At 40.9% G+C, this 15,167-nt stretch overlaps 1 protein-coding gene across 2 annotated transcripts in view; it reads right to left on the reverse strand.

The window, feature by feature from the left end:
- LOC128507893 (gamma-aminobutyric acid receptor subunit beta-2) overlaps positions 1-15,167 on the reverse strand; it is a 70,341-nt gene that overhangs the window by 25,013 nt on the left and 30,161 nt on the right. For both annotated transcript variants that reach the window (XM_053479035.1, XM_053479034.1), the window contains exon 4: positions 5,305-5,525. In XM_053479035.1, the coding sequence (XP_053335010.1) occupies positions 5,305-5,525 (221 nt within the window). The remainder of the gene's footprint in view (positions 1-5,304; positions 5,526-15,167) is intronic.

The following is a 15,167-nucleotide window of genomic DNA, read 5'->3' on the forward strand; positions in this document are numbered from 1 at the left end:
GTGATGAGGGTTGAGTGATGAGTGGTGAGTGATGTAGTGTGGGGTGAGTGATGAGGGGTGAGTGGAGTGGTGTGAGTGATGAGGGGTGAGTGATGAGGGGTGAGTGATGAGGGGTGAGTGGAGTGGGGTGAGTGATGTGGGGTGAGTGATGTAGTGAGGGGTGAGTGATGAGGGGTGAGTGATGAGGGGTGAGTGGAGTGGGGTGAGTGGTGTAGGGTGAGTGATGTAGTGAGGGGTGAGTGATGAGGGGTGAGTGATGAGGGGTGAGTGGAGTGGGGTGAGTGGTGTAGGGTGAGTGATGTAGTGAGGGGTGAGTGATGAGGGGTGAGTAATGAGGGGTGAGTGGAGTGGGGTGAGTGGTGTAGGGTGAGTGATGTAGTGAGGGGTGAGTGATGAGGGGTGAGTGATGAGGGGTGAGTGGTGAGGGGTGAGTGATGAGGGGTGAGTGATGAGGGGTGAGTGGGGTGGTGTGAGTGATGAGGGGTGAGTTATGAGGGGTGAGTGATGAGGGGTGAGTTATGAGGGGTGAGTGATGAGGGGTGAGTGATGAGGGGTGAGTGGAGTGGGGTGAGTGGTGTAGGGTGAGTGATGTAGTGAGGGGTGAATGATGAGGGGTGAGTAATGAGGGGTGAGTGATGAGGGGTGAGTGATGAGGGGTGAGTGGGGTGGTGTAAATGATGAGGGGTGAGTGATGTAGTGTGGGGTGAGTTATGAGGGGTGAGTGGTGTAGGGTGAGTGATGTAGTGTGAGGTGAGTAATGAGGGGTGAGTGGTGTAGGGTGAGTGATGAGGGGTGAGTGGTGTAGGGTGAGTGATGAGGGGTGAGTGATGATGGGTGAGTGTCATTATAAACACCCACTCGGTACACGCCATGTTTATTTTGTTTATTTTACGCTCTGAAGTGCATTTGGAGGGTACTGTATTTGGCAGCTGAATAACAGAAGATGAATATTCATGGTGAGTTTGTACTCAGCAGCCACCACTTGTCATGTGCACGGCGCTGACTGAAAGTTTTCACACCCTTTTAAGTTTTCCACTTTTTCTGTCTCACACACATCATCTTTAAATTGATCTGGAATCTGCTTTCATTCCTCATCATTCAACACACAGTACTCCATAATGACAAAGTAAAAACGGCGGTTTGCAGTGTTTTCAAAATGTATAACAAGATAAAGACTAAAACATCTCTTTTCCATAAGTATTTACACAGTAGTTACTTCCCTTGGTACTCGGTTAAAGCTCCATTGGCGGCAGTGAGAGCCTGGAGTCTGTGTGTGAGTAATGCTACAATCTTGGTAATCTTTTATTTTGGAAGTTCCTTCCACTTTTCTTGGCAGAATCATTCTCGCTCCACCAGGTTGGATGTTCAGCGTCAGTGCACAGCCATTTGCAGGTCTCTGAAGAGATTCTCTGTTGGGTTTAGGTCCAGACTCGGTCTGGGCTGCTCCAGGACTTGTTACAGAGTTAAAGTCAGAGTTGTTCTAAAGGCACTCCTGTGTTTTCTTGATGAACTATAAACCTTCGTCCCAGCCTGAGATCCTGAGCAGACTAGAGAAGGTTTTCACTCAGGATTGCTTTGTTCAATCTGCATGAATTTTCCCTCTATACTGACTGATCTCCCAGTCGCAGAAACACACCCCACAGCACGATGCTGCCACCTCCGTGTCTGACTGTTTCATTATACTTTCACGAGACTATTACTGTAAATTGCGAGGGGAAGAAGTGCCATCAGAACCACTCTGTAAAAAGTCCTGGAGCGGCCCAGCCCAAGTCTGAACCTAAACCCAACAGAGAGTCTCTTCAGAGACCTGCAAATGGCTGTGCACTGACGCTAAACATCCAACCTGGTGGAGCGAGAAGGATTCTGCCAAGAAAAATTGCGAGGGGAATACTCGGGACGCAGCGGGGTCAGCTGACCTCATTTTAGCGGGAAGACGTCGGGGAAGGACAACATGGTGTTTACTGTGCGCTTAAATGGACGCCATTTTGTCTCAGAGCTGTTCTCCACTGTATTGGACTGTGAACTCTGTTTTGTTAAGATTTCCCCAAATCATGATTATTTACCATCAGGACAGCTTTACAGGACAGACATCATTGTGCTACTGGACTGATTCATTAAAACCGCTGAGGCCGACTGCCCCTCCCCCACACACCCATACAATATACCAACCTTTGGACATTTTAGACATTCACTTACACAAGGAAAATACTGTATATAATTATAAATATTGGCATCTGGTTCACTGCGGTGTCTATTTTTTGTACAATATACGTAATCTACTGATACGTGATTTGTTTGCATCTATAAATGTTTGTAGAACCGTGGTCTGTTCATATCTGCGGAAATTTGTAACTCGAATGTGGGGACTTACTGTATGTAATGGAATAAAATTTTCCTTATCTATCTATCTATCTACCTAGCTAGCTAGCTAGCTAGCTAGCTAGCTAGCTAGCTATCTATCAGTTGCAATCTACATATTGATTTTTTTCTGTATTTTATATTTTCTTCGCTTGTATATTTGAATAATGTACAGCTAGTACCCTACTTACAAACGAGTTCTGTTCCAGGAGCATGTTCGTAAATCAGATTTTTTTCTTGAGTCCGACAAAGTTCGTCTTATATGCCTTTAACATGAATACATAATGTAAAGCATACAGTACCAATCCTCTTGACTAAATCTCTGTCCCCTCTCCCCACACTGCCATCATGTGGCCAAAAATGTAACCGCGCCAAAGGAAATTAGTCTGACACGTGAAATGTCTCAGAGCTGTCCAACACTGTATTGGACTGTGAACTCTGTGAGCTTTGTTCAGGATTTTCCAAATTCGGGTTATTTGTGCGCAAACCCAGTGTCCGTTCGTATCTGCTCAAATCTTCATGAATCAGAGACTACAGTACTTATGAAGTAAGATTCATTACTTTAATGACATCACATGGCTTAGGGGCAGGGCTCTGGGCGTGGCTGCTGTTATCTCACAGGCTGTTGTATTGTTCTGATGAACATGATCGGGCTTATTTCAATATAATTCTGATTACAGGCTGTGTGTGTGTGTGTGTGTGTGTGTGAAATGTAAGGCAGAGTATAAGGAGTAACACTTCACCTGTCATGCCGTAACGACATGTTGCTCTCTCACACCTCGAGCTGCGAGCTGTCACTCCTCTACGCGTTATTAAAACTCCTGCTGATTGTTGTGTGAAGAAAACCGCGGGAGGGTTCAGGCCGTCTTATTACTGTTTAATTATCATTTACAACCTTTTTTTTAAAACTCGTAACACATTTTCAAACACGCAGGAGACACACACACACACACACACACACACACACACACATACACCTCTCTTTCTTTACACTAGATTCAACAATCTTCTAATTTTATGAATAATAAACACTTTAAGTCTGTATGTTTAGTTTGTAAGTTTAGTGTGTGTGTGTGTGTGTGTGTGTGTGTGTGTGTGCATGCTTGATATTGTTCAACATTAGTGTTGAAGTAATTGATGTTAGTTTAAAAAAACTTTTCGTAGCCTAGCTTTACTAGTGAACAAAAACTGATGAAAAAGTTATTATTGTTTGTATTCACAATACACACACACACACACACACACACACACAGAGAGACAGAAGCAGAACCCGAGATGATTTATGTGTGTGATTATGATTTTTTACCTCCTGACAGTTCTTCACTGAAATGATTTATAGACTGACATTAAGCCAGGAAAGGCATGTGACCGTCGGGGATTTTTTATTCCATCGTACATCATATAACATCATCGCTTATGTTCCACAAACCACGTTGTGTTTGCAGACGCAGGCGACGCCCTGAACGCTAATGTGAACGCAGAGAGCTGATTGAATTTCCTCTCTGAGAATTTTCATCTCAGTTCAAACACTTCAAGCCTGTTTCTTGACGCTAGGCTAATGCTGCGCTAGCGGAGTTACTGGAGTCATCATGAATCCTTAATGTGTGAAAATCAGTGTAGTGTAGCTCATTATACACAAATATACTCACAATAAATGTATACTATATAACTTATAGCGGCACGGTGGTGTAGTGCTTAGCACCGTGGCCACGCACCGCCAGTGTCCGGGTTCGATTCCCACCTCGGGGTCTGTGTGTGTCTGGCGTGTGCATGTTCTCCCCGTGCTTGGTGGGTTTCATCCTGGTACTCTGGTTTTCTCCAACAGTCCAAAGACATGCAGATTAGGCAGATTAGGCGTTCCCAGATTGCCTGTAGTGTGTGTAATGTTGACTGGCGGTCCTACCACGAGTGTGAGAATTAGAATAAGTACAATGACCCTTACGGTCCCTAGTTGGACCACAGAGGTTCCCAGATGGATGGATATAAGCTCCAGTGCACCGCCTGGTCAGAAAAGTCACTGTTTAGATTTATATAAGTGAAAACTACTGTAAAGAGCCTGTGATTGTATAATTACTGCAGTGATTAATGTGTTTCAGCTGCGACACTTATTTTAACTCTAACCGATGCACTGATGAGCTTCTCATGTCTCACACAGCCACGGTCACGGAGATGATGTTATTGTGTTTCCTGCGTCAAGCAAAGATACCAAGTCAGGGGATAAAGCTGAAACAACTGGAACTGGATTAAGAACTCTCCAAGACATAATTAGTCCCTAAAAGGATGGAGCTGAACCTCAACTTCACAGAAGGAAAGTCCTCAGAGTGGAAATCAGAACTATGTTTAATAGTGAAAGCTGTGAGTCTATAATAAAACCACTCGTTATTGAGACTCATCAGATTAAAGTTCTCAGTTTGTTAGGGATCATAAAGACTGGACTTTGGAGTGATGGAGAAAGGTCATGTGACCTGATGAGTCCAGACTGAGCCTATCCCAGGGTGAGAAGGGAAGGACATGAAGCGATGCTCCCATCATGCATAGTGTCCACTGTACAAGCCTCTGGAGACAGTGTTATGATCTGGGGTTGATCAGTTACTCAGGTCTAGACTCAGTAACGTTATGGGGCAACGTATCAACGTATGGCTCTGGGAGCACGAGGAATCATTTACACAGTCTTTAGTGCTGGTGGAGACTTTACAGAGAGGTTCGACTCTCCTGTCATCACTACAAGATCACAGCCAAAGATTAATGCAAGTCTGGAGTGAAATACATGTTGTAAAATTTTGTTGAAACACTGCCACGGTGAATCTAAAGGTGGTGCAGTGAAATATGAGAGTGTGAGACTTTCACTGTACTCACACACAGTCTACCATCCTCACAGGAAGATAAATAAAAACAATTCAAATGAAACATTGGACGAATGGCGTGTTGTCCCGGAGTAAAGTGTACCTCAGTCCATAGAGCACCGTGCCATCCGGGTGGAGGCGGATCATTCTGTTCTTCACCGTCACACCATGAACGAAGGACTTCTTGTCGTTGAGGAAGTACGTGTCCGGGACCCAGAGCTGGTCGGCCACCCGGTTATCCAGCGTGAGGTTCAGGGGGATCTCCGAGTACGAGAGGCGTTTATCTCGCCACGCCTGCTGGAAGTACATGGTCAGGGTGTAGTCCTGCAGAGGAAGTGCAGAGGGATGGGCGGAGATTAGCAGGAAGATCACACAACAAACACCAATGTAAACAACAAACGAACAAACAAACAAACAAAGGTGAAGCTGTCTTTTAGTGTTGTAGTGTGTGTTATTTCAAACTCACATCAAATCAGGAGCTTCAGTGGCTCTTTAAATGGCCTTTATAATGCTGTGTGTACTAGTGTTCATTTTGTCCGATATTTTCAGTCTTAGTCCTAGTCTTAGTCCCCGGATAAATGTCCCTGTTAGTTTTTATCATATTTAATCAATCTTAACCTTTTTTGTTTAATCTGGACATTTTCATCTAGTTTAAGTCAATGAAATGTAACATTCTAGCAATACGATTATTATTGATTAACCCTACAGTCAGTCTAGTCCAGCCAAAACCATTTTTAAGTTTTTTTTTTTTTACAAAATAATTATCTTAATATTTAAAATGTATCTTTTCATCTGATGTTTTCAGCTAATTATATTTATTTTTGCTGCATGTCCATATTTCTTTAACTACAGAACAATAGGAGCCGTACGGACTAAACAGTGTGTTAAAACTTTTTATATGATTTTTTATTATGATTTACTTTTTATACCTTATTATATGAACGTACACACTTGGACTGTTGTAGTGATTCTGTAGCTCCTCTGAGTCACAATCATTTACACAATCGTCTATTAGATTAATGTGTTCGGCCATCAGTTTAACTATAAAATAAAATAAAATAAAATACATCACAACATCATTATATTAACATGTGTAACATCATCAACACAAAGAGTCTGTAAAACTGGGTGATTATTATTATGGGATGCATTGATGCGTCTCTTCAGGTTTGTGGTATTTTTCCCAGTGATTGTGTTTCCCCCACTGTTTCCCCTCCGATATTACGACACATCAGCTTTTTCTCTCCGATTCAATATGAAGAAAATGGGCTCAAATATCGTCTCTTCTCTTTGGCCCAGTAATACGTCTGTGTCGTGACGTCCCGTCACTGCGCGCAAACTGCTCCTGATACACCGCGCACCATTACGCGGAAACACTGCGGCTACTCGTGTCGTAACCAGTAAACAGCGTATCACAGCGGATTGGGACAAAATTAAATGTTGACCGAAATAAAGACGGATGTTTTATTAGTGTTTATTTTTTTAAACCACATTTTAGTTTCGTCTTTTTTCGTCAACAATATTGCATGCTGATTTCGTCACTGTCACTGTTCACTGAGATCTGTGTCGTCTCGTCATCGTCTCGTCATCGTCTCAGTCACAGAATATTAACACTAAAAGTAGTGCATATCTATTGTATCTATCTAAGTAACCAAGCCCTTCAGCCCAGCAGAGTAAAGCAAAGTGTAATGTGATATAAATAAAATTTTAATTTATCATCATCATCATCATCGTCTTCTTCTCCTTCTTTTTCCGTGACGGGCAGCTGAGGTGTTTGTCGAGAACATCACATATCAGTACATAATAGCATAAACACTTCATTTAGTAAGTCTTGTTTGTCTTACTTTTAAAAGAACATGTAATATTTTATAATTACAAGATATTAATTAAACAATTAAAATGTTAAAAGAGATATTTATAATACCATTATTATACTGTTATTTCTCTCTCTCTCTCTAGAGCTGGTATTTGTGTCTGTAAGGAGGTGAAGAGTCTCGCAGGTTAAACTGAACATGTGACCCATGAGGTGTGTGTGTGTGTGTGTGTGTGTGTGTGTGTGTGTGTGTGTGGCAGAAATAGCTGCAGACTCCTCTGTCCCGTGTCTGCTCAGTGAAGGTGGCTGTCACACGTTCTGCGATAATGAGCATCATGGAGCCGAGCGAGCTCGAGGCGAGAGACGGAAAAGAAGTGAGGAAATATTGAGGGTTAAAAAAAAGTACAGCCGATCTGCCGTCGGAGAAGATGCACCGGATTTACACCACATTTACTCTGCTTTCCATATTCATGATATTTTACCTGCGCTTAATGGCTTAATGAAGCTTTTCAAAAACAAAACAGAGGTAAAGTTCCAGCTGAGGGAAGGAGAGCGGACGGCTCCAAACATGACGCCTCTGCACACTGATAGCTGTACATGCTGACACCAGTGTTGGGGGACGTTACTGTTTAAAGTAACTAATTACATTATAAACCTACTGTCTTTAAAAAGTAATCAGTTACATTACAGCGTTACTTTCTGATAAAAGTAACTAGTTCAGTACTTTTCCACTGCAGAAAATAAAAACTCCTTTGTGATTCCTCATGCATGTTGTTTTAGTCAAGACCTTTATAATTATTCTACCATCATCACTCAGTCAAGTTCGGCCCATAATCTGTTAACTACTAATACCCCTATCCCACCCATTAATACCCCTATCTCACCCACTAATACCCCTATCTCACCTACTAATACCCCTATCTCACCTACTAATACCCCTATCTCACCTACTGATACCCCCATCTCACCTACTGATACCCCCATCTCACCTACTAATACCCCCTATCTCACCTACTAATACCCCTATCTCACCTACTAATACCCCTATCTCACCTACTAATACCCCTCTCTCACCTACTAATACCCCCTATCTCACCTACTAATACCCCTCTCTCACCTACTAATACCCCCTATCTCACCTACTAATACCCCATCTCACCTACTAATACCCCATCTCACCTACTAATACCCCTATCTCACCTACTAACACCCCTATCTCACCTACTAATACCCCTCTCTCACCTACTAATACCCCAACTCACCTACTAATACCCCCATCTCACCTACTAATACCCCAATCTCACCTACTAATACCCCCATCTCACCTACTAATACCCCCATCTCACCTACTAATACCCCTATCTTACCTATCTCAATTTTACCTATAAATTGTCTGAATAACTGATTAGATTTTTGAATATTTAACTAAATATCTGAGAATTTAAATATTGGACCTAATGCGTTAGATTACTCGTTACATCAAAAAAGTAATCCAAGTACTCTAACGCGTTGTAGTTTGTAACACGTTACACCCAACAATGCTGACGGCTCTACACGCAGACGGCTATAGATATAGACGGCTCTACACGCAGACGGCTTTACACGCAGACGGCTCTACACGCAGACGGCTATAGATATAGACGGCTCTACACGCAGACGTCTCTACACGCAGACGATCCTGAATACTGACAGATTTCCGCGCGGACAGCTCTGCATACTGATGACTTTACATGCTGATGCACGCGGATTCTCTCCACACTGAGGCACGGATGGCAAATCATGTAGAAGTCACATTACTCTTTAAATTTACCACCTAAGAAAAAGAACAGGAAACCCGAGTGGTGCAGGGGTAAAGTGCTCGCCTTCTCACCCAGAGATCGCTAATTCGACTGGGGCCTGGAGTGAGCCGAGCTCTCTCGGAGGGGTGGGATGGGAGGCACTTAGTGCACTCATGTCAATCACGACTCTACTACCAATCACGGGTCTCTGATATGAGCAGATAGGTGTGTCCTCTGAGTGTTACGTCGTCCCAAAACTGGATACTGATGATACTGAGAGGGGCAAAATAAAATAAAATGAAATAAAAGCAAAATAATTTTACTCACTTAGAAATCCAAAAGAAAAGATGATACTAAATAAATTAATATACAAATAAATAAATAAAGCTCATTTTGAGGCCTTGATGTTGATGGAACTCTTTAAACAACATGAATTCATTTACTATTAAAACTGAAATAAACTAAAATTAAATCTGTTCAGCTTCAATATATTTACAACATTAAGGAATTGAACATTAAGATGATTATTTGAAGTAAAAGATGTACAGTATATCCTGTACATGTAGATGATATAAAATAATTAGTCTTTAATCTATACATTTTTAATTCAATGTTGTTTTATTTAATACTTTTTTATGATTATTTTTTTATTTTTTAACTTTTTATTTAGTCTTAAATTGTGTTGCTTTTATTGAAATTAAACAGCAAAAGTAAATGTCATGTTTAAATGTTTAGTTTATTTTTATTTCAGCTAAAAGGACGGCAGTGTTCAGAAATTCCTCAGCAGCGAGAGAGCGACATAAAGAAAAATCTGTAAACTTCAGGATGTCCCCGTCTGCTTTATAAATGTCCTCATAGCCCAGTTTCTCTGCAGTAAAACTTTAAATAGCTTCTGGTAAAATGCCATTTTCTTACCGAAATATTATGCTGCTTTAATAAATCACGGTCAGAGATTAAGCAGGCATCGCGGTGAAGACATTTTTTTTATGCCAAGAGCAAGAAGACGCCGCTTCAGAAGTTTCGGCCCCCAAACCGACAGAGAGCTGCGCGTAGCTCCGGGTGTGACACAAAAAAAGTCTAAATCCCACCGCTGATGCTGCAGAGGACCGAGTGGGAACGTGGAGTGTATGCAGATCAGAGTTTTATTCACAGGAATGTCGTCTGAAAGCTGTTCACGGATCAGACGCTCAAGCGGAGGAAAAACCCCTGTGCAGCATCTCTGGATAATACGCTCCGGATTCAGAGCACCAAGAAACGGTTAGGGTGTACGGAAGGAAGGAGTCTCCAGTCTCAGTGTTCTCTCACGTCTTCAGGAGAGAGGACACTTTACACTTCCTTGCAGTTTTTTGGTAACATGATGAGCTGCGATGTGATGCTTCAAAAAAGAGAGAAAAAAGTGAGACTGGTGAGAGAAAGAGTGTTTAGAGCTGCTGTAACAGAAGCGAGAACAGGAAGTCTAACTGTAAACTATTAAAAAAACGTTTATTACTGTAACTATTTAATAAATAATAATTAGTAATAAAGTAAACACAATATTCGAAAATGCTCACATCATCTCTATGAGCCTTTAAATTGTGCGCTCTGTTTCTCCTGACACATGCAGAAACAGCAAGAGATCTCAGTAATGTGCGCACAACACTTTGGCCACGCCCACTACACTTGGAATTTTTGCAAACACTTTAAAAAAAAAAAGTGAGATGTTATGTTTTATTTAATGTTTTATGTATTAAATATGTTTGCAGTGACGACAAAGACCAGGCCAGAGCTTATAACGTTTGTTATATATCTTTTGTAGCGTCTCAACAGGGACAAAACAATGAAAGACATGGCAATGATTTGGTTTAAATCGTCTGAGCAGTTTTCTGTCTGAAGTTTAATCTGCACCATCAGTGAATCTCAATGTGGAGTAAAAGTGATGTTATGAACAGTTATGTGTGGGATTTAATAATCTACTGTAAAATAATCTACTAATGCGCTACTGTCTGAATGTAAACAAACACCTGCACCAATAGATATTAATTAGAAAAGATAAAGTGAATATTTTGACTGGGATTAGTTCATATTTTCACTTTGGCTGAAATAACAGCGCTGAAGTGGTATAAGTGAATTTTAACACGCTGGAGTGGTTTTAAGACAAAACTTCATCTTTATCCTTTGATCTACTTTTTCCATTTCTCATCTGTGATTCACTCTCCGATTACCGAACAGGGAGTGTATTTGTCTGAGCACCAAAGAAGGACAACTTAGTGTAAACAAGGCGTAAGATACTCAACCTTACAGAATGGGATTTCTTTGTATTAATAAGTTAGACAGAGAGTTCTGCTGTACAGAGAGACACACAGACATGGACGTGGGCTTCAACCTCAAATAATCATAATAATAATAACAATAATAACAATAATAATAATATCACTGATTACATTAAAGATCAGATCAGATTATTATTAGATTTAACATTTTAACTCTTTATATAAACTCTTTAAGACACAAGTTTTTGCTGCTTTTATTTGAATCAGTTGCCATGGTAACTGCATCCCTACCAGTGTCCTGTCCCACCGGAGCACTTCAGCCTCTTTGTTGTTGTACATCATGAACTTTAGCGCAACACTCCTAATACTCTTCTATTCACTTGATAGTTTATAGAATTATTAATTACTCGATGACCAGCGAATAGTAATTACGTGTTTATACACATATGACTGTGACGTAACCACGTCATACCGCGCGTCATAAAAACACTGAAGCAGACGTGTTGGGATTTGGCGATTAATTAGAGTTTAATCATTCATTCATTCTCGATAGCGTTCAGGGACAGGGTGCCGATCCATCCACACACACACACACACACACACACACACACACACACACACACTATTATCAATTTGAAAATGTCAGTTAGCCTAACCTGCATGTTTTTGGACTTTTAGAGAAAACCAGAGTACCAGGAGGAAACCCACCGAGCACAGGGAGAACATGTGAACTCCACACACAGACTGGAGGAGAGATTCAGACCCCTACTGCTGAGACAGGAATCGAACCTCAGCCTTGCTGGTGTGAGGCCGCAGTGCTGATCATTACACCACACTGACATTTTTACCCTAAAAGTACAAATAAAACAGCTGGAAGTTTCTGGATTTTATGAGTAAAACTTTGATTCCATACAAGGGTTCCTCTTTTTTAAAAACCAGTAAAACCACTAGAACGCCCCCGTTCCACCCACTCTAGCACCATTAATGCTTCCTTCAGCAATATCTTAAAAAAAAAGATCTTCAGATTACATTGTAACAAATATTGTATTTAAAAATACTTTATGCTTTAATTATTTAAATATTAAACAAAGTTCATATATGTTTTAAATAATTTGATTCCTCTTCTTTTACATTAACACAATAAAAAAAAAAAAAAAAATATATATATATATATATATATATATATATATATATATAATTATCTCTATCAGTCTGCAGAAATCCAGTTTCTTTCGGGTTCTTTAAGGACTCATTAGATAATTAAAGGCTCTTAGGCTCAGACCTGGAATCCTCGCTGATAGAGAACCTCCGTCACTCCATCCAGTCTGGGATTTTGAAGTTAGTGAAAAGTGAAATTATTTCTGTCTTTAATGAATATTTTTTCTTTTTGGTTTTCATCCACACACTGCGCTGATGAGATGGTCCTGACCTTCTTACAGTCGAGCTGTTAAACAAAAACACTTTCTTTATCCACTGAAAGAGCTGCTTTCAGTCGCTCCTCATACTGTATAGGTGTGTAGACACTTAGCTCAGCTCATCTTCCTGAGCAGACAAAAGCTCCTGCAGATGAGCAGATCTTATCCACTAAATGGCCTTTAGCTCAGCGTTTATATCGGCAAAGCAATCTGCTGCAGTTTGGAATAATCTAGAAGAGCTGCCCTTATTCTGCTCTCTCAGACACACACACACACACACACACACACACACACACACACACACACACACACACACACACACACACACACACACACTCACTCAATGACACCCAAGGTGAAGTGCTGGATTATTCCGTTTCACACAGTGGCGCGCTCGGCGTTGGTATTTCCCTCACGGCAAAAACCTGATCGTTTTCAAAATTCATGGAGCGAAGCCGTAACCTTGAGCTCGGCTTTAGACGCTCCATAAACGCTCCATAAACGCTTCATAAACGCTCCACAAGCACTTTAGAAATACTTTAGAAATGTCTGTTGCAGGATCAGATTTATCACCTGATTTTAGCCAAAAGTGAACATTTGATCCGTTTCCCCTACTGCCCCCTAGTGTTCAAAGCGCAAAGCTAACCCATGTGTCGATATGACGGATGTCAGATGTTACACCAAAAGCTCAGCTGTTTAACAGACATGGTGTGTTTAAGGTCCCGACCGAGGCTCTGTGGCAGTGACCTCATGACCTTCAGACCTCGAACACAGAACCTAAACATGGCCGGGTTTTAATCCGACACCTGCTTAGAGATGACTGACGGCTGCGAGAGCTGAGCGAGAGGAAGAGAAGAGACTTGGATCAGAACGGATTAGGAACAAAATAGAATTAGTGTCGAATCAGGATGGAATAAAAAAAAAAAAGGCTTTACTTAACACAGATTAAGAACAGAATCAAAATGTATTAATAAGGTATATATCAGAACCAGATGAAGAGATCCGTTCTGGTTCTTTCCATCTCTCGTCTTCATCTCAGCTGCACGTCTTTGATTTTCTTCTTCACCACCAGGTTTAATGAAACTTTTTTCCACATCAGCATAAATCCACACTAAGACGTTATCTGGACCTTAACTTCATGTCTCTCTCCTCAGGCGTGGTGGAAAAATCTCCAGAATAATCCGGCGTGTCTAATCCCTGTATGAGTTTTAGAAGATTCCATCGTCTGTGTCCTCCTCATCCCCTCCTCCTCCTCCTCATCCTCATTCTCGGCATTACGCTTCAGATCGCATTAATGATCGCGTATCTTATGTTGTTACTCAGAGATTAATTGATTAGAAATCACCTCGTCTGGTTCTACAGTATGTGTTCGAGCGAGTGTACGAGTTCCTCTCTCTTCTTCCTCACCATCATTTCCTCATCATCTTATTTGGGATGTAAAGAAGAACACAGGTACTGTTGGTCGGGTTCAGCCGTAGGTTACTGGGTCAAGTTTTTTCTTTTTTTCTTTGTAAATTGTAAAAAAGTAAAAAGTGCACGACCTTGATCCTGATCTTCACCCTAATCTTGATCTTGACCGTATTCCATTTTTATTGTGTTTTTGTTAAGAGACGATCTCACTTTTCTTTTTTCACACTAACCCTGAAACCTTCAGAGATATTATACTGTTTATCTGAAATGCTTAATTAATTTATACATACAATATCTAATGCAAAACGTAGACGGACTTCAGCTTTCATACAAATAAATCTCATATCATCTCTGTCGAGTCCAAAAAACTAACAAAAGAAACATTTTATTCCAATCTTTTTCCATTAGTCACATGATCAAATGAAATTAATTTGCCTTCATTTTCTTTAATCTCTGTTTGATATTCTGCTGGTAACAGCTCAACCTAACCTAAATCCTGTACCCAATTCTGATCCTCAATCTAAACCTAACCTTAATCCTGATCCTGACATTCAACCTAATCCCAAACCTGACTCTAATCCTGACCTTGCTCTTAAACCTGATCCTAATCCTGATCTGGGCCCTAATCCTGATATGGACCCTGATGCTCAACCCTCACCTGTCCCCGATCTGGAACCCGAACCAAATCCTGATCCTTCAAATTCTGGCCCGGATCCTGACTCTGATTCTGAGCCCGCCCCCAAACTTAAACCTCTGTTCCTCGCGTTTCCTAAAAAAACATTTACACAAGGTCATTAGAAGGATAGTAGAGTGTGTATAGAGGTTGTATAGTGTGAGTATAGGGTGTATAGTGTGTGTGTGCAGTTTGTGTGCAGTGTGTATTGTGTGTGTGTATAGTATGTATACTGTGTAAAGCGTGAGTATAGCGTGTGTATAGTGTGGACAATGTGTATAGTGTGTGACAGTATGTACAGTGAGTATAGTGTGTGTATAGTGTGCATAGTGTGTGTATAGGGTGTATAGTGTGTTTATTGTGCACATAATGTTATGTAGTGTGTGTATATAGTGTGTTTAGTGTGTGTATAGTGTGTATAGTGTGTATATTGTTTGTTATTAGTGTGTTTATGTGGGAGTATAATGTGTACAGTGGGTGTATAGTGTATATAGTGTATTTATAGTGTATGTACTGTATATAGTGTGCATATAGTGTGTGTGTGTGTGTGTGTGTGTGTGTGTGTAGTGTATGTAGTGTGTGTATAGTGTGTCTGTGTATACGTAGTGTGTATAGTGTGTACTGTATA

This window comes from Clarias gariepinus, chromosome 19 (genome assembly GCF_024256425.1).
Source record: "Clarias gariepinus isolate MV-2021 ecotype Netherlands chromosome 19, CGAR_prim_01v2, whole genome shotgun sequence".
In the NCBI taxonomy this organism is placed as follows: Eukaryota; Metazoa; Chordata; class Actinopteri; order Siluriformes; family Clariidae; genus Clarias; species Clarias gariepinus.